The sequence below is a fragment of the Emydura macquarii genome, unplaced genomic scaffold, assembly GCF_026122565.2.
Source record: "Emydura macquarii macquarii isolate MOO-44397 ecotype Brisbane River unplaced genomic scaffold, CSIRO-AGI_Emac_v2 contig_1146, whole genome shotgun sequence".
Classification (NCBI taxonomy): domain Eukaryota; kingdom Metazoa; phylum Chordata; order Testudines; family Chelidae; genus Emydura; species Emydura macquarii.
The window spans coordinates 8,558,603-8,584,159 of NW_027131283.1; the positions used below are offsets into that span (position 1 = coordinate 8,558,603).

The window sequence follows — 25,557 nt, forward strand, 5'->3', positions numbered from 1 at the left end:
ACCCAATCCTGCACCAATTAAAGTGAATGGGAGTTTTGCCATTGTCTTCACTAGGATTAAGTTTTGCCACTGACTGTACTAATCCTATGTATATATAAATTGTAGCACGATCAGAAACAGTAACTGGGAATATTTATGAAATGAAGCGTGTGAATAATATTAATGAAAATACAATGGATGTTATTTAATAAAGGAATTAAGCAATCTTTATATCAGCAAATGTCCCTTAATCATAGTAGGTATAAAAAGTATTCCTCGATCTTTATTATTTTTTCCCTTTCATTCCCTTTAGATTAGATCACTGAGAAAGTAGAATGGCACAAACCCTGCCAGAATAGGCTCTTTAAACATTGTAGAACAAATAGAGTAAAAAAATTGCTAATTATAAATACCATGTTACCAGTGGTCAGCTATGCTGATAGGTAACCTAGAAAGGTAAAATGTGTTCTAATTAGAATACCTATCCCTCTGGCATGGAATGAAAGACCAGAAATCAAAGGCTTGCTTGCTCCAGTCATCCTTCTTTCATTGCTCTCTGGCTGGGAATAGAGGGAGCATCTTGGATAAAAGCCACATCTCAATTAAACATACAATGAAACTTGTCTGTTTAATAGGCTAAGACATTTGACATGGGAAGCAGGCTTCCAGGGAGGGGTTTAAAAAGAACCATAGGAATGGAAGGGACCTAAAAAGGACATCAAATCCAGCCCCGTGCCCTGGGGCAGGACCAAGTAAATTAATCCATCCCTGACAGATGTTTGTCTAACCTATTTTTAAAAACCTCTTATGATGGGGATTCCACAACATTCATTAGAAGCCTATTTCAGAACTTTACTACTCTTCTAGTTAGCAAGTTTATCCTAAAATCTAATCCAAATCTCCCTGGTTGTAGATTAAACCCATTACTTCTTGTTTTACCTTCAGAAGACAAAAAACAATTGGTCACTGTCCTCTGTAACAGACCTTATCATATTTGAAGATTTACCAGGTCCCCCTTCAGTCTTCTTTTCTCAAGATTAAACATGCCCAGTTTTTCTATCTTTCCTCATTGGTCTGGTTTTTGTTGCTCTTCTCTGGACTCTGTCCAATTTGTCCACATTTTTTTTTAAAACGTGGCAGCCAGAATAGGACACAGTATTCAGAGACCACACTAGTGCTGAGAAAAGCAGGACAATTACTTCCTGTGTCTTACCTATGACATTTCTTTTAATACACCCCAGAATGATATTAGCCTTTTTTTTGCGACTGCATCACATTGTTGTCTCATATTCAATTTGTGATCCATCCAGACACTTTTTCAGCAATACTACCACCTAGCCAGTCATTTTCCATTTTGAGGCTGTGCATTTGATTCTTCCTTCCTAAGTGTAGCACTTTGCATTTATCCTTATTTAATTTCATCTTGTTGATTTCAGACCAATTCTCTAATTTGTCAGTTGTTTTGAATTTTGATCCTGACTGCCAAATCGCTTGCAATCCCTCCCAGTTTGGTGTCATCTGCAGATTTTATAAGCATATCATCCATTCCGTTCTCCAAGTCATTAATGAAAATATTGAAAAGTACCAGAACAAGGACTAAACCCTATGGGACCCCACTAGATATACCCCCTAGTTTGACAGCGAACTATTGATAATGCCTCTTTGATTACAGTCTGTCAACCAGTTGTGCATCTGCCTTATCATAATTTAATCTAGACCACATTTCCCTACTTTGCTTATGAGGATGTCATGTGGGACTATGTAAAAAGCCTTACTAAAATCAAGATACATCATGTCTACTGCTTCCTTCCTATCCAGTAGGCCAGTAACCCAGAAGAAAGAGAGTAAACGTAGAATTCTCACTGTAGGAAAGAAGGCTGACCAGGGCTAAGGCCAGACTGATGCCTACCAGATCTCCTGGAGAAAAAGGAAGAGTTTGTTTACTTTGCTTCATTCTTTTTTGAATTTTGAGTGCCCTAGAGGCGGCAGAACTGTAAATTCTAAAGTGCTAAATCTCTGCAACCCAGAATACCATGGAGGTTGGGTGGAGCAGTGAAGACCAGCTGGCAAACTGAGGCTAAGTGGCTGCTGCACCACATAATGCCAGAATGGGGTGCTCTAGTAAGAATATGCTATAAAACAGGGTGGAGAAAATGGGTAGGCAACTGGCTACTAGAATTGAGGGGAAATAGAAGCCAGTGAGTATTTACGGATGCCCCACCCCCTTTGGGTCACTCGGAAAGATGGAGGAGGTGACATGCCTTCTGATGACGCAGCGACAGCAGAAGCAGCAGCAACATACCCAGACCCTGCTCACGCAATTGATGGAAAGCCTGCAGAAACAGCAAGAGGCACAATTTACTTCTCAACAGTGGTGATAGGAGGTCCATTTCCAGCTAGAGGAGCGTTTGCAGAAGCAGCTGAGCCAAAAAGCTCTGGGGACTTTGGCTGCTGTTGGAGAGGGTAGCTCAAGCCCTGGTCCCTGGCCTGGTAAAGTCAGGGCCAGAGGATGACCAGGAGACCTCTCTCTGTACCTTTGATGAGTGCCAATGAACTGGGAAGAGTCTACTTGTGTGGCCCCAAAAATACTGTTTCTGACAGAGAAGGACAGGCCGTCTACCGAGTGGGGAGCGGCAAGCAAGCAAACTCTTAGCCTGTCATGAAGGCTGACATCTTAGATAGACTGAAGTGGTCTCTGAGGCATGCTGGCACGATTTCTGGGATAAACTGTTCCTGAGGGGAGCATGACCACAGGTAGTGGTTCAGAGATTATGGGACCTTGCTGCCTGGTGGTTATGCCCCAGAGACTAGTTCCACTGAGAAAAATCAGGTGGTCCTAAACCAGTTCTTGAAGGTCGTACCCATAGGACCCTATAGCTGAGTAAGGCAAGCCCAATCTGCTTTGGTGGGTGAGGCTGTTGAGTGGACAGAAGCCTATTTTGAGGCCAAAAGAGCTGAATGATGTGGCAAACTAAGAGTGATCTACTCGGGTGGACTGGAAGAGGGGCTACCCCAGTCTGGGGCATTGCATGGAAGCTCTCAAAGGGAGAGGGTCCCAAGTAGCCCAAGCAAGGGGATACACAGGAGCTACCAAGGCCCCAGTCAGTCCCACAATCTAGTGGAAGTGCTTCTGGGGACAGCCGAGAAGTCCAGCAGTGTGGCTACTAGCTTCAGATGTGGTAAGCCTGGGAATAATAAATGAGAATGCCAGATAATGGAGTTTGATTACCTGGGTGGTTGTTACTGCCAGGCTTGGGGCCTGAGTCTTCTCTGAATGGCACTGGGATTCAGCCATATGTGATATTGGTCAGGTGGGAGGTGAAAGGCCTTGGGGACTCCAGTTGGGGGCACGTCATTGTCCAGAAAAATGGAGTTTTGGCAGAGAAGATAAGATTGGCACCTCCATGTACACTCCTCATGGGTACATGTTGACATGGGTCTCTCTCACGGCAAGGGTTGAGCATTAGTACAAAGCTGGAGAAGTTGGTTACATGTTAGAATAGTAAAGGATCTTCTGTGACTGGCGATGTTTCAGTGGCTAGAGTAAACCCGCGCAATACTGCACCATGTAGGAAATCTTCTGCTTGATTCCAGTTTAAGCCCTGGAATCTGAAGACTGCCTGGATGGAAAGTTAAAATCCCTGTGACTGCAATGAGGTATCTGGCTTACTCCCTTTTGTGATAAATTTGCCAATCTGATAAGATAGAAAAGTCAATGGACCAAGGATTTCCCTGAGATATAAAGAAAAATAATAGATCATGAGGTAGCCCTCCATGCTCCTGCTGAGGTCCCCCTTTTCTATTATAATAGGGCTCCCTCAGGCCTGGTCTACACTGCGAAGGTAGGTCGATGGAATGCGGCTTCCATCGACCACATAATGTATGCGTCTCCACTGGCTAGTCAGTCCGGTCGACTTAAATCACAGGAAAATTCAACGTAATAAAACCACCTCTGCAAGTGGCATAGCACTGAAATAGAATTGTTTGGGTCAAATGAGCAGCAGCGTAGGCGGAGTGCAGCATAATTCAATGTAATTGGCCTCCATGAGTTATCCCACAATGTTCTGCTGTGACCGCTCTGCACATTCGCACTCTGCTGCACTGTGGCCACATACACAGGAAACTTCCCATTTCCTGTTTTGTCAGCATGGAGAGAGCTTGCCAGCAGAACTGATCATGGTGACTGCATGCTCCAAACACACTCCAGCCTGGAGTTGTGATGACATCTTGGATCTCATCAGTCTGTGGAGCAAAGAGTTTGTTCTGGCTCAGCTCCAAGCCAGCAAAAGGAATTTAGATATTTGCGAAAAAATAATAGTGTGGCATGTTGGAAAAGGGGCACAGGAAGGAGGCGCAGCAGTGCCGAATTAAAATCAAAGAGCTGAGGCAGGCGTATCAGAAAACTCAGGAGGTGAACAGTCATTCTGGCTCGTCACCAAAGACATGCCACTTTTATGAGGAGCTGCATACGATTCTCAGCGGTGACCCCACCCCTGTACTGCCATGCACCATATATACACTTCAGGGGAATCCAGGATGAACGAGGAGGATTCTGTGGATGAAGAGGAGGAGGAGAACAGGGGCCAGGCAACTGGGGAATCCATTCTCCCTGAAAGCCAGTAGCTGTTTATAACCCCAGAACAGCCCAGCCGAATGCAGGACATTGTGAGCGACTGAGGTGTCAAGGAAGGCACATCTGGTGAGTATGTACTGCAAATCTCATTTCTATGGTTATTTCCCCAGTCCTGCTTCTTGTCATAGCAAAAAAAAAAAAAAAAATTATGGTAGTAGGGAGAGCTTCCTCGTTGTTAGTTCACCTAAGCAAGGGATTCCCCCCCAGAAAAGAACGTCTTTGCACAGGGATACTCCAAGAATCCTCCAGGAAATTTTCATTTAGGTACTCTGTGATCCTTTGCAGGTTTCTGGGGAAAGCAGCCTTATTTCTTCTACCACGATAGAACACTTTCCCCTGCCACTCTCTTATTAATTGCGCAGGCATCATCGCGGAACACAGCATAGTAGCATAAGGGCTATGCCTGAACCCAGATGCTTGCAGTAAATCCTCCCTTTCCACTCTGTTACCTTAAGGAGACTGATATCACACATGGTCACCTAGGAAAGATGGCACAAATTTGCAATACCTGCTCCATTCAATCGTTTTTTCCCCCTCTGCCATGGGAGGTTTTTTGGGCGACATAAAACACAAGTTACAAGACAGCACATGACTGCGATGGACTTAGGGGTCAAGAGACAGGTGACCACATATGATTTCGTCCAAAGGAATTTTATCCCCCCCCCCCCCCCAACACTCTGTACCGCCTTTAAAAAAAAAAAAAAATTTTTGGGAGGGTCAGGGGGGCGCAACCATCCTGCTGGTTAGGGAACTATGGACTTATGCAGCACGCACTACAGGGATTTCCCTGAAATGGATGCACCAGCCCCTTACTTATCATGACTGGAACGGCACTACAACCACTGCAATAGGTAGAGATTGGTATGCGGGACTGCTGTTCCCTTAGGAATATAAAGGGGTTATTTTTACATTGTAACATTGCTTTTTATCCATGGGGCAAGCTAACAATGGATACCTTGTGCTTTATTTGCCTTTCAGTGGACAGTGCGGCCTTCAGCTCAGCATCAACTACTCCCACTGACCACCTGTCGCAGATTAGAAGGAAAAAAACCAAAAAAAAAAACCCAAAAAACCTCAGGATGACATGTTCACCGAGATAATGAACACCTCCATGCTGCAGCTGCTGACACAGAGCTAAGAGCCTGGAGGATTTCATTACTGGAGAAAATGAACATGGACATGGAAACAGGAAGGCAGCCCAAGAACGTGAGCATGCACCGCAGGATGGGATGCTGCACATGAGGAATCAGTCTGACATGTTGAGGCTCTTGGTTAAGCTTCAAGAAGAGCAGCGGCAGGATAGACTCCCTCTGCAGCCCCTGCAAAACTCAACTCACACACTCTTTCCTAACCCCCACCCCCAAGTGACCTAGGAAGGGTTCGAGCAAGGTGCAGTATGTGCTCCATTCCATGCCTGTGAGGGGAGCAGAAAGAGGTGCTGGCCGCTATAAGAACTGGGACTGTGTTCTTTGCTGTTTGCACATGGAAACTTTGCTCTGGGTCCCCTCACAGCCTCATTACAATGCATGCAAAGTGTTGAAATAACTTCATTTCCCTCCACTGTAAACGACCAACAATAAAAATTTAGATTTAAAGATCATTACTCTTTCTTTATTGAGACTGTAGGGATTAGCATGGGGGGGAGGGAAGGGAAGGAAGATGGGGTAAGCACAGTGCTGTGGAATGTCTGGGGAAGACAGAACACAGATTTTTCAGAAACATTAGGTCTCACTTCAAAACGGATTTTTCACGGCTCCCCTATTTTTGAACCTCTACTTCTCGCTATCCGGGTGTCCAGCGTATGCCTTCATCAGACAGGGGAGCAATGAGTACGCAGGGTCTCCAAGGATCACTATTGGCATTTCAACATCACCAATATTTATTTTTTGGTCAGAAAAGAAAGTCCCTGCTAGCATCTTTTGGAACAGACCTGAGTTCCTAAAGATGCGTGTGTCACGCACTTTTCCAGATCACTCCACACTGATGTCGGTGAAGCGTCCCTGGTGATCCACAAGGGCTTGCAACACCATTAAGAAGGATCCCTTTCGATTAATGCACTCTATGGCTAGGTGGTCGGTTGGGCGCTAAGATACGGATATGCGTGCCATCTATCGCCCCCCCCACAGTTTGGGAACGCCATTGCGGCTATCGCATCCACGACGCCCTGCACGTTTCCCAAAGTCACTACCTTTCTTAGCAGACGTCTGTTAACGGCCCAGCAAACTTGTATTGCAGCAGCTCCCACGGTGGATTTACCGACTCCGAATTGATTCCCAACTGACCGGTAGCCGTCTGGCGTTTCCAGCTTCCACAGAGCGACAGCAGATCACTAGACACACAGGGCTCGAATGCCCTCCCCGTACTTAGCAGGCATGTGGCACCCACCCTAATCAGTGCCAGGTCGCGGGGGGGGGGGGGGCCTTCACGACACGCAAGGGGGGGAGGTGCTGAGTGGCGCCCCTCTGAGCCTCCTGCTCCCCGCTGCAAAGGGCCAGCCCGGCGCGCCACCCCCACACTTACCCACACTCCAGCCCGGCGCCGGCTCAGATGGGGGTGGGAAGGGACGCGCCGAGCCCGGCTGAGGGGGGAGGGGAGGGGAAGGGCGTTGCACAGCCGCGGCCGTTCGCTCTTGGCCCCCCCGCGCGGCTGTGCGCGCTGGTCAGTTGAGCGGCGGCGCGCGCGCGCCGGAGCCCTGGCAGAACGCCGCCACCTGCAGGGCCGTGCCACGCTGGCCAATGCGCGGGGGGAAAGGCAGACCCCCCCCCCTCCTCCGGAGGTTGGGTATCAAGGCGGCCTGGGTCCGCAAGTCACGTGCGTCATGCCCGGCCGCTGTTGCGCTCACGTGCCCAGAAAGCCAAAACGAGGCTGGTACATAAGGGGACGCAGGTGGCTCTACCGCCGTTTTGTAGCCGGGTAACCTGGGCCCACCAGCGCCCTTCCGGGTCCCTCCCCTCAGGCTACTGCTGCCAGCCACCGTTCGTACGCACGCACGCGAGCAACGAGCGACTCCACCAGCCGCGCGCGCCCCCTGCCTGTCAGCGGCTCCCGGCATGCGCCGCGGTGGGACTGGCGCGGGTGGTTCCTGCAAAGCCGTTGGCGTCTCCCCAAGAGAAGTTAGCGCCTGAGGCGCGGTGCGCGCTGGGAGCTGCAGGCCCCGCCCCGGGCGCTGCCGCGCGCTCGCGGAGCTGCTGACGCGGCCTGCCGGGAAGGTGCCGGTTGCCGGCGCCGGTTGCCAGTGTCTGTGTCGGGCGCTGCCGGGTGGAGGCGCCGGTGTCTCGGTGTTCGCGGCCCCGGTTCACCGCCTGGGGCCGGCCCGCTCCCCGCACTCGGAGCCATGGCCGGGGCCGGCCGGAAGAAGCAGGTTCGCTTCGCCCGGCCAGAGGCGGAGGAGGCGGCGCTGCAGGGCGGCGAGGGGCCGGCGGCGGCGGAGCAGAGTCTCCTCCCGCAGCCCGCGCCGCGGCCTGAGGTGATGGTCGCCGGCGGCGGCGGCGGCAGGGAGGGAGCGGCGCTGCGATGGTTCATCTCCGGGGCGCTGTGCTCGGCCTTCCTGGGGCTGGTGAGCGGGGCCGGGCTGGGGCTGGATGCTCCCTTCCCTCTGCTGCCTTGCGGGCACCGACTCCCTGCCACCCTCCCCCGGGGGCAGCCCTCGTGCTTGCGGGGCCCTGGAAATGAACCTGGTGGTGCTTTGGCGCAGCCCTTCCTCTGTGCGACGTGGGGCACTGTGAAGCCCGCGGGGCTGGACCCGGCAAGGGGCTGGACCCGGCAAGAGGCTGGTGAGAACATATGACCTGCCCTACGGGGTCAGCGCAATGGTCCATCTAGCCCCTCCCCCCATCTTGTCCTAGCTTGTCTTCAGCCGGGCAGCTGCCAGGTGCTTCCGAGAGAACAAACAGAACAGGGCAATTAGGGACAGGTCCATTTCCTGTTGTCCAGTCCCAGCTTCTGATATTCGAAGGTTTAGGGACACCCAGGGCATCTTGTTGCATCACAGACGATCTTGGCTAATAGCCATGGATGGACTTGCCCTCTATGAACGTAGTTAAATTTTTTTAACCCAGTTATATTTTTAGCCATTAAAACATCTCCTGGCAACAAGTTCCACAGGTTGACTGTCTGTTGTGTGAGGAAGTACTTCCTTTTGTTTGTTTTAAACCTGTTGCCTATTCATTTCATCAGGTGACCCCCTAGTCCTTGTGTTATGTGAAGGGGCAAATAACACTTCAGTATTCACTTTTCTCACACCATTCAGAAAGTAATAAATTTAGTGAGGCAGCACAGAGAGCATTGACAGAGACTTAGCAGTGAGCTAAGTCACATGGGCTTCCTGGTAATCTTTTGATATTACTTTGGGCTTGGTTTGCCTCTCAGGGAGGTGAAACTATCCCTGGTGCTCGGCTGCTTGAGAAGGAAAGTTGCTGTAGCATTGGATTGTATAAGCACCTTTGGTTTGTACAGCACTGAGGACATTGCTGGTAGTGAAATAATGAATGACCCTTATGGCCAAGTTTTCCTTTCGTCCACCTCTCACAGTGAGATGGTACTCCCTGCCTGGAACTCACTTGGGTGCTTGACCAGCTTCTTTCAAAGGTGACTGCAAGTGAAACTTAAATTTCACTTTGCGCTTTTCACACAGTCCACAGAAAATATATAGTACATTTAGAGATTATCTCACTAGAACAGAAGATCTGGATTACATCAAGTTGTATTTTAATATTTATTATTCATTAATAGTATTACCATGACACCTAGGAGCCATAGTCCAGGACCAGAACCCAGTTGTGCTAGGTGCCGTACAAAAACAGACAAAAAGACTGCCCCTGGCTTGAAGAGTTTACTATATAAGTAACCTGCCAACCTAAATTGCTATTTAGGCCTTGTCTTACAGAAAATGTCTTACCAAGGTATAAGCTAAATTGATAACTGATGCTTTAAAACCAAAATAAGAATGCCCACAACATAGGATTTCATTGTTTAACTAAATCAGTTTCTAAAGTTGACTTAGTTACGTTGGTACAATTTTTGTTTGTAACATAGCATGAACACGTTATTTCTTGCTGCTGGTGAGGGTTTATTTTGTTCACCCCTCTTCCCCTTTCCCCCCAAATGAACAAACAAAAGCCCCCCCACTGTTTTTCAGGGTATGAGCATTGCTGTCCTGGGACCTACATTTCAAGATTTGGCTGCAAATGTGAATAAAAATGTCAGTGATATTTACTACATTTTTGTGGGTCGCTCTCTCGGGTACCTTGGTGGTTCAGTGATTGGAGGGATTATCTTTGACTGTATGAACCCTCATCTCCTCTTGGGTAAGTGTATTCAAATTAATATTCTTTGTACTGTATGTGAAAAATGTGCTTGATGAATCTTTGATATACTTTGTGTCATAACCTGTACTACTTCCAGAGCTCATGTTATAGTAACAACTGTGAAAGTGGTTGAGTTTAAAAAAAAAATCTCAGGCCAACTTTCACTTGCCTTATCCTGGTGTTTCATGCAGGTATCCTGTTGACTTTACCCTGCAGCCTTGTAAGATGGAATTTGTTTGTATACTATCACTAACATTGTCATACTCCTTTAGAAATATTGTACACTGCTGCAGGAGTGATGTAATTAAAAACTATGAAATTCTATTTCTGTTTGTCAGTTTCATTCCTATCTCCTTTTATATTTGTGCTTCTAGTGATTTGATATACAGTTTGATAATGATATTTCCTGAGTCGAAGCAATAGTCTATTGCAGGGGTGTCAAACTCTTCTGCTATGGCGGGCTAGATTTGAATTAAATGTACTTCAAGTGGGCCATACATACTATAAATCGATATACTAGGCACAACCATTTTTATGTAGTATTATGTTTTATTTGCTAGATATCAGTGATATAAAAACTGCAGTAAATTCACTTCTACAGCTACTACTATTTTACGATTAAAATAATGAATCAATGATTAAGAATTATAGTACTGCGCGATGCCCCAAGACCACACTGTCCCTTTCCCTCCTTTTGGAGCGCTGTGTCTTGTGCACACAGTGCTCCACGTGTTGCCGCCAGAGTACACAGATCTCGTGGCAGTGTGTGACGCCGCCAGGGAGTACAATGCCGCGAGATGTCGTGGCAGCACGCGCTGCCACCAGGGCCTCGACCAAAATGGTTGGTGGGCTGTATCTGGCCCGTGGGCCGGATGTTTGACACCCCTGGTTTATTGGGAAGCCTAATAGGATAGCTACTCTTGAATTGCAAAGGACCATATCTATCAGAACTAAATTAAAATGCCTTTTTCTCAAACAAAAAGAAGCAGAGTTGGATTTTATTTTACTATGGTAAATAGCTAGTTCTGTGAGACTATTTATATAAAACAAATCAAATTTGATAATGGCAACATCACAAGCTAAATGAGGAAAAATGAGTGAAACTCAGCTGAGACTCGCATCTGATCAGCTGGTTCCCTGTCAGTGGTACTATTTCACATGTTGAGATACAACTTTACAAAAAAAAGATGTTGCAAACTCAACCTCTGTTAAAATACTCACTAAAATTGTTCATCTGTTCCCTTAAACTCCTGAAAATGCACGCAACTTATGAATAAATTCTATTACAAATTGTGCTTCTTATTGATTCTCATTTATCTGTCAGACATGTGGCAAGGAACTGATCTGAAGATAAATTTATCTGAAACCTGATAGAGCGAGATGCCTGAACTAATAAAGCAAGATCTTTCATGCTTAACATATTCAAAAGTAAGGTGCAGTGATGGCAATCTCTAAACATAGTTATATCTGTAGAACTGTTTCCTAGGTTTGCCTTAATTTTTCATGTATTGTCAATTTGAGAAATAATTCACATTCTTTAACTTTCAATTTGATAAAACAGTTGAGAAATGATCACATTCATGGGTTGACTCTAAATTTAAATTAATAAATTCTGTTAACAGAGCTTATTCTTTTAGAAACTCTCAACTGAATTAAGTGCCTGTTCTTGTTATGGGCATATAACTTACTACTGTTAATAGAAGCTGACCTTGTGCATGAGAGTAATTGGAGAAAATAGTTTTGTTGAGGACTTGCTTGTGTGATCACTAGAGCTGGTTGTAGGATGAGATTTCAGTTTTGTGAAGAACTTGACTTTTGAAAATTTAACTTTGTTTTGAATTGTATTGAAGTGAAACTCAAAAATTTTGAAATTTTCCAATCCAAAATGAGTTTTGCTCTGTGATCAAAATGTCTTGGTTTGACAAAACCAGAATGTTTCATTGGTTTTTATATTACTATATGGTAATACAAAACATTTTTTTTTTTTTTTTTAAATAGTCACTTCAAAATAAAAACTGGAACATTTTGTTCCAAAAATGTCAAAACATCCCATTTTGATATTGTCAGAATCTTTTTTTCGGTTTATCTCCAAAACAAAATTTTGCTCAAATTGATTTGATTTTGTGAAGTGTTTTGATTTTAATAGGCGGTTTCTGAGGAAAAAAGGGTTTCATGGAAGTTTTTCCAACTGGCTCTAATGAACATGAGTTCAATCAATCTAATATGACTGGTTGAAATTCAAGCAGTCTATTATAACGTACAGATTTAATTATAATAAATTGACTCTTTCATCTCTCTAGAAGTCATGTTGAAAATTGGAGGTTCAGTATGAATTTTGGATTGTTCTCTTATCTTTATAGGGTTATCCATGCTGGGAACAGCAATTTGTCTTTATGTCCTACCATGGTGTAAGAAAGCGCTATTGTTAACGGCCCTGATGTCAGTCATTGGGACTTCCATGGGTGTTCTAGACACAGGTAAGTGAACAGATCCTCTTCCCTGCTGCAGGAAGTCCTGTGGGTTGAATGAGTCATTTGGAGTCTGCCAATTCCCCTTGCATCCATGTGAGAGAATTGTTAGCACTCATGAGGTGCTAGAAATCCACAAGAGCTGAGTTTGTACCTGTCATTAGGACTTCCAGTGTGCCTGGTATATGCATGCTAAATTAAATTCTAGTGTTCATATCCTTTGTCATTTGCCATTAAAGTTATTCTCTCTTGCTATTACTACTGTAACAACATCCATACTGAAGACATAAGAGCAGTTTTTTTCTGATTGTATTGCAAATGGTGATGTAAATGTCAGGCTGGAATAATCTCCAAAATGAAACTGCTGGTATATTCCTGACTGTATGCAGGATGGCATGGAAAGATTACCAAGTATTCCTCAATTAACTACTTATTCAACCCATGCATGTGATTAAAGTCTGAGTAAGCATCTCTAATGCAAATTGGATGTTATCTGCTAAGAAGAGAGCCTAGGACTGAATGTCACAAAGGATCTATCAAAGAAGATCCTGAGCTTTGTTGTTATCTGAAATGCCATAATACTGCCAAATGGAACACTGTTTGAACTGAGCTAGTGTTGCATTTCTTGTTCTTGAGATTAAAAAGTCAAAACAGCATGTGGAATAGAACCTTCTATTGCTTAACATTTCTAAGCAGAGCTTCACTCTAGCTAGATTTTCAGTTTGCACATTTTATGCACTGAAACAACGAGGGACCTTTGATCCCATATATTATAAAAGAAGTTCTTTATAATTTGCTTCTACTGTATATTGCTCTGACCAACTAACTAGATACGTGATATTAGCTAAATAACTTACTGGGAAGAAACCATACTGTATCTTAAATTTCCATATTAAATAAATGGATCCTCATCTCTTTAATCTGCAGGTGGAAATGTCCTTGCATTGAATACATGGGGAGCAGAGGCTGGACCAGTTATGCAGGCCTTACACTTCTGTTTTGCACTGGGTGCCTTTGTGGCTCCAATCCTGACAAAAATGGCATTGGGCAGCTCCTTATCTCTTAAAGTCCAAACGGAAGGTGAAAAGACAAACCAGTCTGTTCTGAGTGATGTATCTAATGCTCTCTCTGCATCAGCACTGAAACTGCATTCTAATGTGAGCTTCATGTGGTCCTATATTCTCATAGGCACCTACGTTTTGATAGTTTCTTTGTTGTTTGTTATTCTGTATTCAGCAACCCACTCAGCTCGAGATAAAGCAAAGGCGTCTCTGCAGAAATGCAGAATTGCCAAATATCACTATGCCCTTCTTATTCTCCTTTTCCTTTTCTTCTTTTGCTATGTAGGAGCAGAGGTCACCTATGGCTCTTATATTTTCAATTATGCAGAGGTTTATGCAAACATGAAAGAAAGGGAAGCAGCTGGTTTGAACTCCCTTTTTTGGGGAGCATTTGCAGCTTGCAGAGGACTGGCAATCTGTTTTGCTACCTGTTTATACCCTGGTACTATGATTCTGCTGAGTGTCATAGGTTCCACTGTCTCTTCTCTGTCCCTGGTACTGTTCACTAAGTATCCAATATCACTCTGGGCTGGGACTGCAATGTATGGTGCTTCAATGGCTGTCATCTTTCCCAGTGGCATTTCCTGGATTGAACAGTACACCACCATACAAGGAAAGTCTGCTTCTTTCTTTGTAGTTGGTGCTGCCTTGGGGGAGATGTGCATTCCAGCAATGGTTGGTTTTTTTCAAGGAAAATTTCATGGTGTCCCTGTGGTAATGTACACTGCATTAGGAGCATCTGTAATGACAGCAATACTATTTCCTGTGATGTATAAATTAGCCACTTCTCCCAGTGAGAGTAAGTTGAAAGATGATGGTGGGAGCGAGGACCAGAAAGCTTTGTTGTCCAACTTCGGACTTAATGAAGATGAGGAAGACGAAGAGGATGCAGGAGAATGGAACGAAGCAGACTTTGAAGTAATTGAAATGAATGATACAATGAGAAACTCTGTGGTTAAGTCATCTCAAAAGATCCCAGGGGAATCCCCAGCTAAAGTGTCTATGCACCCATCTTCAGACGTGTTTAATTCTTCGCCAGTGATCACTCTTAGCTCCCCAGGGAAAAAACAATTCAATAGAGACCGAGAGAAGAATGATTAAAGTAAAAGCTTAGGTTGCTTACTTGAAATGACTGCCTGGCTTCTGTAAGATACAAACACAATCAAACAAGCATTTTTTGTAAAGTGATTCAGAATTTTAATAGTGGTAAAAAGCCAAGTGTTTCCACTTCTGTGCTTGCCAAATCCCATTTTATGCTTTTTCATTTTCGTCTGCAACCATGCATCCTGGAGTGGCAAAGAGTGTGTATGTTGGACGTACCAAAGAGGGAGTCTGTGGTAATATGATCAGGTATTGTGTCATGGAACTAAAAGTAAATTTAGACTAAATTATAGGAAAATTTCTTAAATGCGAGACCATGAAACAGTCTCTCAAGGAAAGTGGTGGGCACTGTAATGTCTTGAAGTGAGGCTGTATTTTAACCATATTTTTAGAACGATCCTGCGTTGGCAGGAATAGACCAGGACACACAGTGATTTTAATAGGTCACTTTCATACAAATCAGAAATGAGAGAAAAATCTTGAGCGTCCTGAATCTAGTAAAGGGGATATTTCCATGGCACTTAAAGTTTGGTATGTAACATAAATTAGGAAATTAAGTTAAATGACAAGCTGTCAGTCTTGTTAGCTCAGCAGCTTTAGTTAATGGATGTATTGCTGACCTTGACTGGGAATTTCCTGGCTTTGTCATTTTCATGTAATGTTTAAACATAGTCTTCTGTGTTTAGCTCATTTTAAATCATGGAAATATCAAATGTGTTGCACTAGAATAAAATATTTAGGCAGGTTTTGAAAAATGTGTATTATGTACTCTTGCCAGGGTTGCTTCAAAGAGCAAAACTGTCATACATCTGCTGCCTTTTTTATTTTGAAAGGGGTAGAGAGAGGGCAAGGGACTTATAACAGATTAACACAGTTACTTTTTAAAATTTTTAACTCTTGATTGTTGAGCCATTACAATTTACTTTTGAATCAATGTTTGGTAACAAACTACTGGTATCACAGGCAGTATACGTAGTGGTGTAATTGTGTTACATATGCCAAAGCTAATTTTCATAGGTTATTTTATCTCCTTCGTAAACAAGGCTGCCTAGTCAACGATATTGATTGAGGTCCTTAATTCTCAAACCAAATTGTTCAAATGAAAGCTTAAGGATCTTAATAGTTAATAGCAAAAATCCACTGGGAGCAAGATGAGGGCCCTGGGAGCACCCACTTCTCTAGAAAAGGAGAATGTCATTTTTTTTCTTTTCGAAGAAGAATGTATAAAACTGTCTGTGTGCAAAGCGTAGCCACTTCAATAGCTATTACTAACATCTGAAAAATTAATAGGTTAGTTACCAATGAAACTTCCATTTTCTAACAGCCATGATATTGGCTGCAATCTAAGTTGTGAAAGGTGCTAGAAGGTGACATCCAACTTGCACAAAAGAAGCAGTTGTACTGGTGCTCTCTGCTTTTTACTCTGGTAACATTGTAAATGTTTCAGATGCTTTAAGATGATGTATTTGGATGCTGTCTTAAGAGAGAGTCCCTGTTTTGCACAGATGAGGTACAGTGGAATGTTTAATGTAGTATAATTATCAATGTCTTCAGTAGGGGGTGGTATGATTGGAAATATCATGCTGGGGTATGGGGGCTTGGGGCTTTGAGTGCTAGCAAGTAAATAAATCATCAAGAACAGACAAATATAGAAAGTGTTGCTTAGAATTAATTTGGAGCCTGCCATTGTATTGTAATCCGTCTATTTGAAAATCCAGATTTTGAAGGCAGTTTTCTCCTGAGTCTGCATGATCAAAACTTGCTTGTTGGTATTGCTCTTTGGATAGTTGACTATTGTTGATAATTTATTTTTGTAATAAGAGTTGCAGTTTGTTTATGTTTTGGAGCTTTTCTGTTATGTGGTATAGGATCCTTTATTAGAAGTTTGGGTTTATCACTCCCTCCTCTATCCTGCAATTTTGCTTTCATCTGAAATATGAGGAGGAGAAATAGAGCAAGAATCTAGCCATACAGGAAAACTTTTGCAGTCGATGATGAAAGACAATGAAATCTTGAAGATGTTCCCCCTCCCCACTATCCCATAATGTTAGTGTAAATACCAATGCATTGTCTGTTTTTCTGCAAAAGAGGAGATCTGGATAAGATGATTGGATACTACTGAAGACAAATTTAATAATTGACTGGTTCTGCTCCTTGAGTTGCCTGTTCAGAAAGGTATATTTTACCTACCTGGGGCTGCGATTAAACACTGGTATGTAATGTAACACTAGATTTATAATTTTAAAAAATTTATCTTTGTAGCTTCTGTTGTAGCATCACACCTGCTATAACAATGCATTGATAAACTTGGATTATGCTGTTTCAGTTGCTGAATGAAAGCTGTCTACTTACTCTAACAGTGTAATGCTTGTAAATGTTTAAGGACCATATTCTATCCATGGATGTATATGGCTGTCCATAAAGTCAATGGAAGCAACTCTGCATATGCATTTACTGTAATAGTTTGGCCTGCAGATCAGTATAGAAAATAACAGCTGAACTGAAATGGCAGAGATCTTGGCTTAAATGAGGTCTAGGATAAGCTTTTGTGGTGCATTCTGAAAAATACTATTGAAATTCTGTGCTATATAAAACACTTACTATTTAATAATATTTATATCTAAAAGTATGAATACTCTGTGGAACATGGTGTGCATGGATGGCAAAAATCCCGCAAATTACTTTGAAAACAAACTCATTAACAGAGTTAGTGAGTCTCATACTTCCTACTTTTTTCTGGACTTTTTACAAAGGGGTGTGATAGATCTGTTGCTGCAGGATCCAGAACAAAGATATGGAAACTGTTACAGCAGCAGCAAACCTGACACAGAAGTGCTTTCCAGGTATGTGTTTTTGTTTGAAACAAAACAGCCTTAACTACATTTTAGAGATGTTAGATTTTTTTTTTTTGGTCAACCAACTTAGCTAGAATATTTCATACTAATTACCTATGTTTTGACTGGGTTTTACTAAAAGTGACACTCAAGCTTTGTTAACCATTGCTCGTTTTATGTGTCCCTAAAGAGGAGCTTTACCTGACATAAAAACTAAACACAGTATTTGGTTGAATCATCAGTTCTGTTCGTTTTTTATATACCCTCTCTAGTATACCATCTTATAAGCAAGCGAAGGGTGGGAAGAATGTGGAGGCTTTGGACATGAAGTCTAGAGCATCTCTTTTGGCGTCACCATTTTTTACAGCCAGTGATCATGTATGCAGAGGAAAAGATTTTAAACCTTTCTGACCAACATATGGATTTTTAATAAACTAAGCTGAGTAGCAATCAGGAATTTCACTGTTCTCATCAACATTAGAACAAGCATGAAACAAAGTAATAGGTTAGTGCTGGCAGACTGAAAGGTTTAAATTAACTTTTTTATTTTTGTGGTAATGGGTGGAGGGGAGGGAGTGAGGGCGAGTACAGACAAAAAGAAAAAGCAATCTGTAATACTGAAGAGGGAGGCAGTGTAAACAAGGTTACTCAAGAATATGTGGAGTTAGCATTGTCTAATCAATTTATACAATGGTAGTGAAAATGAAATCACGAGTCTATGGAGAAACTTGTGCTCCATTATCTTTTAGTCTAACTTATTGAAACTTTCTTAGTTAAGTATATGATCATAACCGCAGAGGATTCTCCTGTAATACCACAAGAGTGACAAAGTGTAACACTGAAATAATCAAGGCATTTAGAGAGCTTTTTCCTCAGTCACAGAACAATTGATGGAAAAGTTGAAACTAAAAAAAATGTGAAATGGACAAAAAACTGAATCTGTAGTCTAGGTTATCAACTGCCTTGACTAATGTCATGTGGCTATCTTGTATCAAGTTTTTTATACATTTAGAATTTGCTTAGTAATAAGCTTGTCTGTGAACTATTCCTAAAATGTTCAGATTGACTGCTAGCACCCATTGAGACATTTTGCAGTGTTTGTTAAGCTATCAGCATTCTATTCAAATTTGAGCACTTTAGTTAATTGTGCAATGAAAATATTAACTAAAACGATGGGATGTACTTGCATAACAGACAGCTTGCCCTCACTATTCCCTTTCAACATCTGTATTTAAATGTATATAGGCACTTTTTGTATATCAGGTTATATTTCTTTAGTATAAGACATACTGTTAAATGTAAAAGATACTAAAGAAAGCCCAGCCAGGATATATGTTAAAGCTTGGATTGATTAAAAAAACAAATTAGTGGCATACTGTGTTAGCATGTCACAAACTTCCTCTGCTGTCATCTTAAGATCCAACAACTATATGAAAGTTGCAGTCTTACGTCAGTGACTCAGTTGGGGCATTTCTTGGCTTTTAGTCAGCTGGAAAACCCAAGTTGCTAGTGTTTACTTAAATTCAAGTAGCTTTAGTACATTTGAAAAGCTTCCTGGTTAACCTATAATATCTGGTAAGTGCCTTCTTTGTCAGCCAGTGTTTAATTAGGACCTTATCTGAATTTGATCAGAATCTTGAGAGAGAAATTATTTTATACTAGAAACAAGCAGTATTGTCCATATTTTTATTGGTTAATTTGATCATTGGCAATAAAGTTGTTATTTTAAGAAACCATAGTTTCCTTTGGACTCTGTGTCAGTGACCATCTTTAAATAGTACAATATTCAGTTGTAGGCTTTGTGTGAGCTGTGTTATGCTCTATGATAGCTAATTGAATTAACAAGCAATTGCGTATGTCATTGCAAATCACAGCAGCAGACTGAAGAAAGAGGAAAACACTGTGAACATTTGTACATTTGTGCAATAAGATCTGTTCCTCTTACTTCATAGTTGTGTTAAGATGGACAGCTGGCAGCAAATAGTCATATATTAGTATGTTTTCATTTAGCGGGAGATTGGCAATGTCCCTTTAAAAAATAGAATGCAACACTGTGTTTAAGATTAAGTATTTTAAATTGTAAAGGGCTGTGCCCTGCCCAAAAATGTGAACATATTTTGGTATTTGCACTTTTATTCCATAAATGAGACTGCAGAAAGCTAACATTCTCAAGTAGGCAACAGTTCTTGGTGGTGGTTTCTGTAATTCCAGTCTTGTTGTTGCTTACTGTTTATACAATCTACACTTACATGAATTCAGTTTTTTCTATAGTTTTACCCTTGTTAGTGTGTGGTGGGTTTTTGATTTAATATATTTAGGTTGAAAACTGCTTTGGTGTTTACATGACTTTGTGCAATGTGAAACTTATTTGATAAACAATGTTTCTTGAATACAATAAATTACTTTAATTTACAAAGAGGAGTATCTTTTTATAATAAAGCTCTGATTGTGTTTCTGACAACTACTCAGCTTTTATTTATTGCAAATTTAAAGCCCATGACCTGTTTCTAATAATGTAGAAATAGTTATTTCCAGCAGAAGTCTCCCAGTTTTGAAATCAACACATATGAATGAAAGACCCTACACAGACAATGAAAATCTCTATGATTGAAGATTGACTCCTAAAGCATGTTAGTTTCCTTAGATGTAGACAGTGGACTGAAGATGACAAAGTGCTATGTGATACCTCTACCCAGATTCTAGTGTGAATTTGTAGAGACTGTGGCCTGCATTTTCCACTCTCAGAAAGCCAGGCTGAGGGGACTATTTAGTGTGAAAGGTGTCTGCTGGTGAGGAATTTGAGAGTATTCATTCAGAGATGTCTAAGGCAGAGGAAGCTATTCAGCTAGAGAGAACTGCTGTCACACTCCTAAAGGAGGTGAGGATAGGGCTCTGTCACAGAGAAGACACTGGCTGCTGGTTACTTCTGGCAGCAGTGTCTTCTCTGTGACAGAGCCCCACCCACTATAGCCATGAAGAACTGTTATGCTGCCTTGGCAACAAGTGATGAGGAATCTCCTCTCTCCCCCCCCCCAAAAGTGGAGGAGGAAAAGCCATGTACCCCCAAATTGAGAGGATCACAGCCACCACTCCCAAGAGGAAATGCAAGGTAGTGGTAGTTGGTGACTCTGTCCTGAGGGGATGGAGGCATCCATCTGTTGGCCTTACAAGATATCCCGAGAGGTATGCTGCCTGCCAGGGACCTGTATCTGAGATGTTATGGCTATTCATCCATATTGGCACTAATGATACTATGAGGTATGACCCTGAGCAGATCAGAAGTGACTACAGGACTCTGGGAGTAAGGGTGAAGGAGTTGGAGGCACAGGTGGCGTTCTCTTCCATCCTTCTGATCAAGGGTAGGGGCCCAGGCAGAGACCGATGCATCCTGGAGGTGAATGCCTAGCTGCGAGGATGGTGTTGTCTGGAGGGCTTCAGCTTCCTGGACCCCACAGGATGTTAGGTCCCACCTATCAAGGAAGGGGAAGAGCATATTTGGATATAGAATGGCTAACTTCATGAATAAGGCTTTAAACTAGATTCTATGGAGACAGGAGACAAGCCACAGGTAAGTCAAAAACGTGGAGATCTGGAGAAGGGATGGAATCTGGGGGGGAACATGTGCCGTTATAGCAGGGATAAGGGGCGGACAAGAGAATTTAGGGGGAAAGTTAATTGCATATCTTAGATGTCTGTATGCTAATGTGAGAAGTATGGGGAATAAGCAGGAAGAACTAGAAATGCTAGTTAATAAACTGTGACTTAGTTGGTATCATAGAGACTGGTGGAATAATTCACATGACTGGAATATTGGTATAGAAGGGTACAGCTTGCTTAGGAAGGATAGATGGAAAAAAGAAGGTGATGTTGCCTTATATATCAAATGTATATACGTAGACTGAGGTTGAGATGGAGATAGAAGACAGACTTGGAAAATCTTTGGGTAAGGTTAAATGGGGTGAAAAACCAAGAGTGATGTCCATGCTGTGGTCTACTACAGACCACCTACCCAGGAAGAAGAGATGGATGAAGCTTTTATTAAACAATTAAGCATCCAAAGCACAGGACATGGTGATAATGGGGGACTTCAGCTACCCAGACATCTGTTGGGAAAATAACACAGCAAGGCACAGATTATCCAGCAAGTTCTTGGAATGTATTGGAGACAATTTTTTTTATTGCAGAAGGTGGAGAGAAAACTACTGAGGATCGGGTTGAGAATTTGAAAGTGGAATTTGAAAGCTTGGGTAGAAGTGATCATGAAACAGAGTTCATAATTCTAAAGAATGGTAGGAGGAGAAGTAGCACAATAAAGATAATAGGTTTCAAGAAAGTATACTCTAGCAAACTCAGGGAGTGGGAAGGTAAGATTCCAGGGGAAGCAAGTCTAAGGGAATAAACAGTTCAAGAGCGTTGGCAGTTTTTCCAAGAGACATGAAGAGCACGAGCAAGCTATCACACAGTGTAGGAAAGATCTGAATTATGGTAAATTATGGTAATTATGGCTCAACCAGGAGAGCATCAGTCATCTCAAACTCCAAAAAGAACCCTACAAAAAGTGGACACTACGTCAAATTACAAAGGATGAATATAAACAAATAACACAAGTATGTAGGGACATAATTAGAAAGGCCAAGGCACAAAATGAGATAAATTAGCTAGCGACATAGAGTAATAAGAAAACATTCTACAAATACAGTAGAAGCAAAAGGAAGATGAAGGGTGGGGTAGGCCTGTTACTCAATGAATGGGGAAATGGCACCAATGGTAAGTGCCTTTTTTGTTTCAGTTTTCACCAAAAAGTTTAGTAGCAATGGGACATCTAACTTAATGAATGCCAGTGAAAATGAGGGAGGCTCAGAGGCTAAAATAGGAAAAGAACAAGGTAAAAGTTACTTAGACAAGTTAGATGTCTTCAAGTCACCAGGGCCTGATGCAATACATCCTAGAATACTCAAGGAGCTGACTGATGAGATATCTGAATCATTAGAGATTATCTTTGAAAAGTCATGGAAGACGAGATTCCAGAGGACTGGAAAAGAACAAATATATTGCCACTCTATAAAAAGGGCCATAAGGAAACCAGGGGGAATTACAGACCAGTCAATTTAACTTCAGTACCTAGAAAGATAATGGAGCAAATAATTAAACAATCAATTTGCAAACACCTAGAAGATAAGGTGATAAGTAACAGCATGGATTTGTGAAAAACAGATTGTGTCAAACCAACCTAATAGCTTTTTTTGACAAGGTAACAAGCCTTGTGGAGTGGGGGAAGTGGTAGATGTGGTATATCTGGACTTTAAGAAGGCTTGTGGTACTGTCTCACATGACCATCTCATAAACAAACAAGGCAAATACAACCTGGATGGAGCTACCGTAAGGTGGATGCATAACTGGTTAGAACACTATTCCCAGAAAGTAGTTAGTGGTTCAGTTAAGTTAGAAGGGCATATCGAGTGGGGTTCTGCAGGGATCAGTTCTGGGTTTGGTGCTGTTCAATATTGTAATAAATGATTTTTAGATAATGGCATAGAGCAGTGTTTCTCAATTGGTGTTCCGCAGAACCCTGGGGTTCCACGGGAACATTGTTAGGGTTCTGCGAGCAGCCGTTCTCCGCGCCGCCGAGAGCAGCTGTTCTCCACGCTGCCAAAAAAGGGAAGATGTCCTGGATTTTTCGGTGGAGGGTATGGAGTGTAAGTGTAATTTAATTGAGAAACGCTGACCTAGTTGTTTGTGTATAATTTGCTTATTTTGACATTTTTGGCCCCATATGTAAAAATACTGCTAAGAGTTTGGGGGGTTCCGCAAATATTTATCGAGTTCAAAGGGTTCCGTGGCCAAATTTAATTGAGAAACACTGGCATAGAGAGTACATTTACAAAGTTTGCAGACAATATCAAGCTTGGAGGGATTGCAATTGCATTGCAGGATAGGATTAAAATTCAAAATGTTCTGAAGTAAATAGATGAAAAACAAGGTTACTTACCAGTAACTATTGTTCTTCGAGACGTGTTGCTCATATCCATTCCAACAAAGGTGAATGCGTGCTGTGTGCACGAGTCTCTGGAAGCTTTTTTGCCCTAGCAAGTCCCGCAGGGTCGGCTTTGGTGCCCCCTGGAGTGCTGCGCTTATACCGCGGTATATATGGCGCCACCGACTCTGCAGGTTCCCAGTCCCTTCTTTCTGCTGACTCCGACAGCGGGGACGGAGGGTGGGTTTGGAATGGATATGAGCAACACATCTCGAAGAACAACAGTTACTGGTAAGTAACCTTGTTTTTTCTCTTCGAGTGATTGCTCATATGCATTCCAACATAGGTGATTAATTAGCCGTACCTTGGAGGTGGGTAGGAGTCACTAGCGAGCAGCCCTTCTCAACACGGCTCTGCCGACGCTTGCGTCCTCTCTCGCCTGCTACACAATGGCGTAGTGGGACGTGAAGGTGTGTACCGATGACCAGGTCGCTGCTCTGCAGATGTCCTGCAGGGGCACTTGTTCCAGGAAGGCCGTGGATGAGGCCTGGGCCCTGGTGGAGTGTGCGGTGACAGGTCCTGGGAGTGGCACCTTAGCCTGCTCATAGCAGGTCCATATGCATGCAGTGATTCAGGTGGAGATGCACTGGGTGGAGACAGGTGAGCCCTTCATCCGGTCCGCTACTGCCACAAACAACTGCGTTGACTTCCGGAATGGCCTGGTCTGCTCTATGTAGAAGGCCAGGGCTCGTCTGATGTCCAGCGAATGCCATCTCCGCTCCTCCGAACCGTGTGGTTTAGGAAAGAACACGGGGAGGAAGATATCCTGGTTATAGTGGAACTGAGACACCACCTTGGGTAGAAAGGCTGGGTGGGGTCTTAGTCGCACTTTGTCTCTATAGAAGACCGTGTATGGGGGTTCTAAGGTCAATGCTCTTATTTTGGAGACCCTCCTAGCCGATGTAATGGCCACCAGGAAGGCTACCTTCCAAGAGAGAACGAGCAGCGGGCATGTAGCCATAGGCTTGAAGGGTGGTTCTGTCAGCATGGCGAGGACCAGGTTTAGATCCCAGAGAGGCACCGGGTCACGGACCTACGGATATAGCCTCTCTACCCCTTTGAGGAACCTAAGGGACATAGGGTGTGAAAAGATCAACCTTCCTTCCATCGGTTTGTGGAAGGCTGAAATGGCCGCTAGGTGTACCCTCAGCGAGGCCAGTGCCAGGCCCAGCGACTTTAAGTGGAGCAGGTACTCCAGAATCGCCTGTATGGGTGGACAGCTTGCCGGGATACCCCGGGAGTCCGCCCAAACAGTGAAACGCCTCCATTTAGCCCCGTTCACCACCTGGGTGGACGGCTTCTTGCTTCTCAGCACGACATGCTGGACCTGCGCCGAACAGGCTGTCTCTCCCTCCGTCAACCACAAAGCCTCCATGCTGTCAGGTGGAGGGAGTCCAGGTCCAGGTGCAGCAGGCGACCCTGGTCCTGGGAGAGCAGGTCATAGCATTTCGGAAGCAGTATTGGCGTGGCTATGGAGAGGTCCAGCAGTAGGCTGTACCAATGATGCCTCGGCCAAGCTGGTGCAATCACGATGACATTGGACCTGTCTCTCTCTATTTTTAAGAGTACTTTGGGGAGCAGCGGGACGGGGGGAAAGGCATACATTAGGGCCCCCGTCCACCTTATGAGGAAGGCGTCGGAGATGGAGTTCGGGTCGCGACTGTGGAGGGAGCAGAACCTTGGGCACTTCTTGTTCCATGCTGACGTGAATATATTTAGTTGGGGAACACCCCACTTGCGGAAGAGAAAAGTTGTCACCTCCCAGTGTAGTGACTAGTCGTGGCGGGGTAAGAACGACCTGCTTAGGCGATCTGCCTCATCGTTCCTGACCCCCGGGAGGTGAGAGGGAGACAAGTGGAAGTCATGCCTCACCGCAAGGTCCCAAAGTCGCACCGCTTCCTGACAAAGAGCCGAGGAGTGAGCTCCCCCTTGCCTATAAAACATGGCTGCTGTATTGTCGGTCATGACCTGGACCACCTTTCCCTTCAGAAACCTGAGGAACACCCTGTAGGCCAGACGGACTGCTTGGAGTTCCTATACATTGATATGGAGCCGCTGTTCGTGTGTGGACCACAGCCCCTGTGTGCTGAGGTCATTGCTCATGTGGGCCCCCCAACCCACATCCGAAGCATCCGTAATCA

General features: G+C 43.6%; 1 protein-coding gene across 1 annotated transcript; it reads left to right on the plus strand.

Annotated features, from left to right (window-relative positions):
• The first annotated feature begins 7,580 nt into the window (after window positions 1-7,580).
• Window positions 7,581-19,798, plus strand: MFSD4B (major facilitator superfamily domain containing 4B). The gene is made up of 4 exons (XM_067546604.1): window positions 7,581-8,168; window positions 9,750-9,918; window positions 12,279-12,395; window positions 13,314-19,798. The coding sequence occupies exons 1-4, from the start codon at window positions 7,947-7,949 to the stop codon at window positions 14,546-14,548; spliced, it is 1,743 nt and encodes a 580-aa protein (XP_067402705.1). The 5' UTR covers window positions 7,581-7,946; the 3' UTR covers window positions 14,549-19,798.
• The last annotated feature ends 5,759 nt before the right edge of the window (window positions 19,799-25,557 follow it).

Bases quoted from the DNA above. Each gene is read 5' to 3' on its own strand.
- MFSD4B (XM_067546604.1), top strand. From the start codon at position 7,947: ATGGCCGGGGCCGGCCGGAAGAAGCAGGTTCGCTTCGCCCGGCCAGAG. The intron at 9,919-12,278 runs GTAAGTGTATTC...TTATCTTTATAG, and splicing joins GAACCCTCATCTCCTCTTGG to GGTTATCCATGCTGGGAACA. The intron at 12,396-13,313 runs GTAAGTGAACAG...TTTAATCTGCAG, and splicing joins CATGGGTGTTCTAGACACAG to GTGGAAATGTCCTTGCATTG.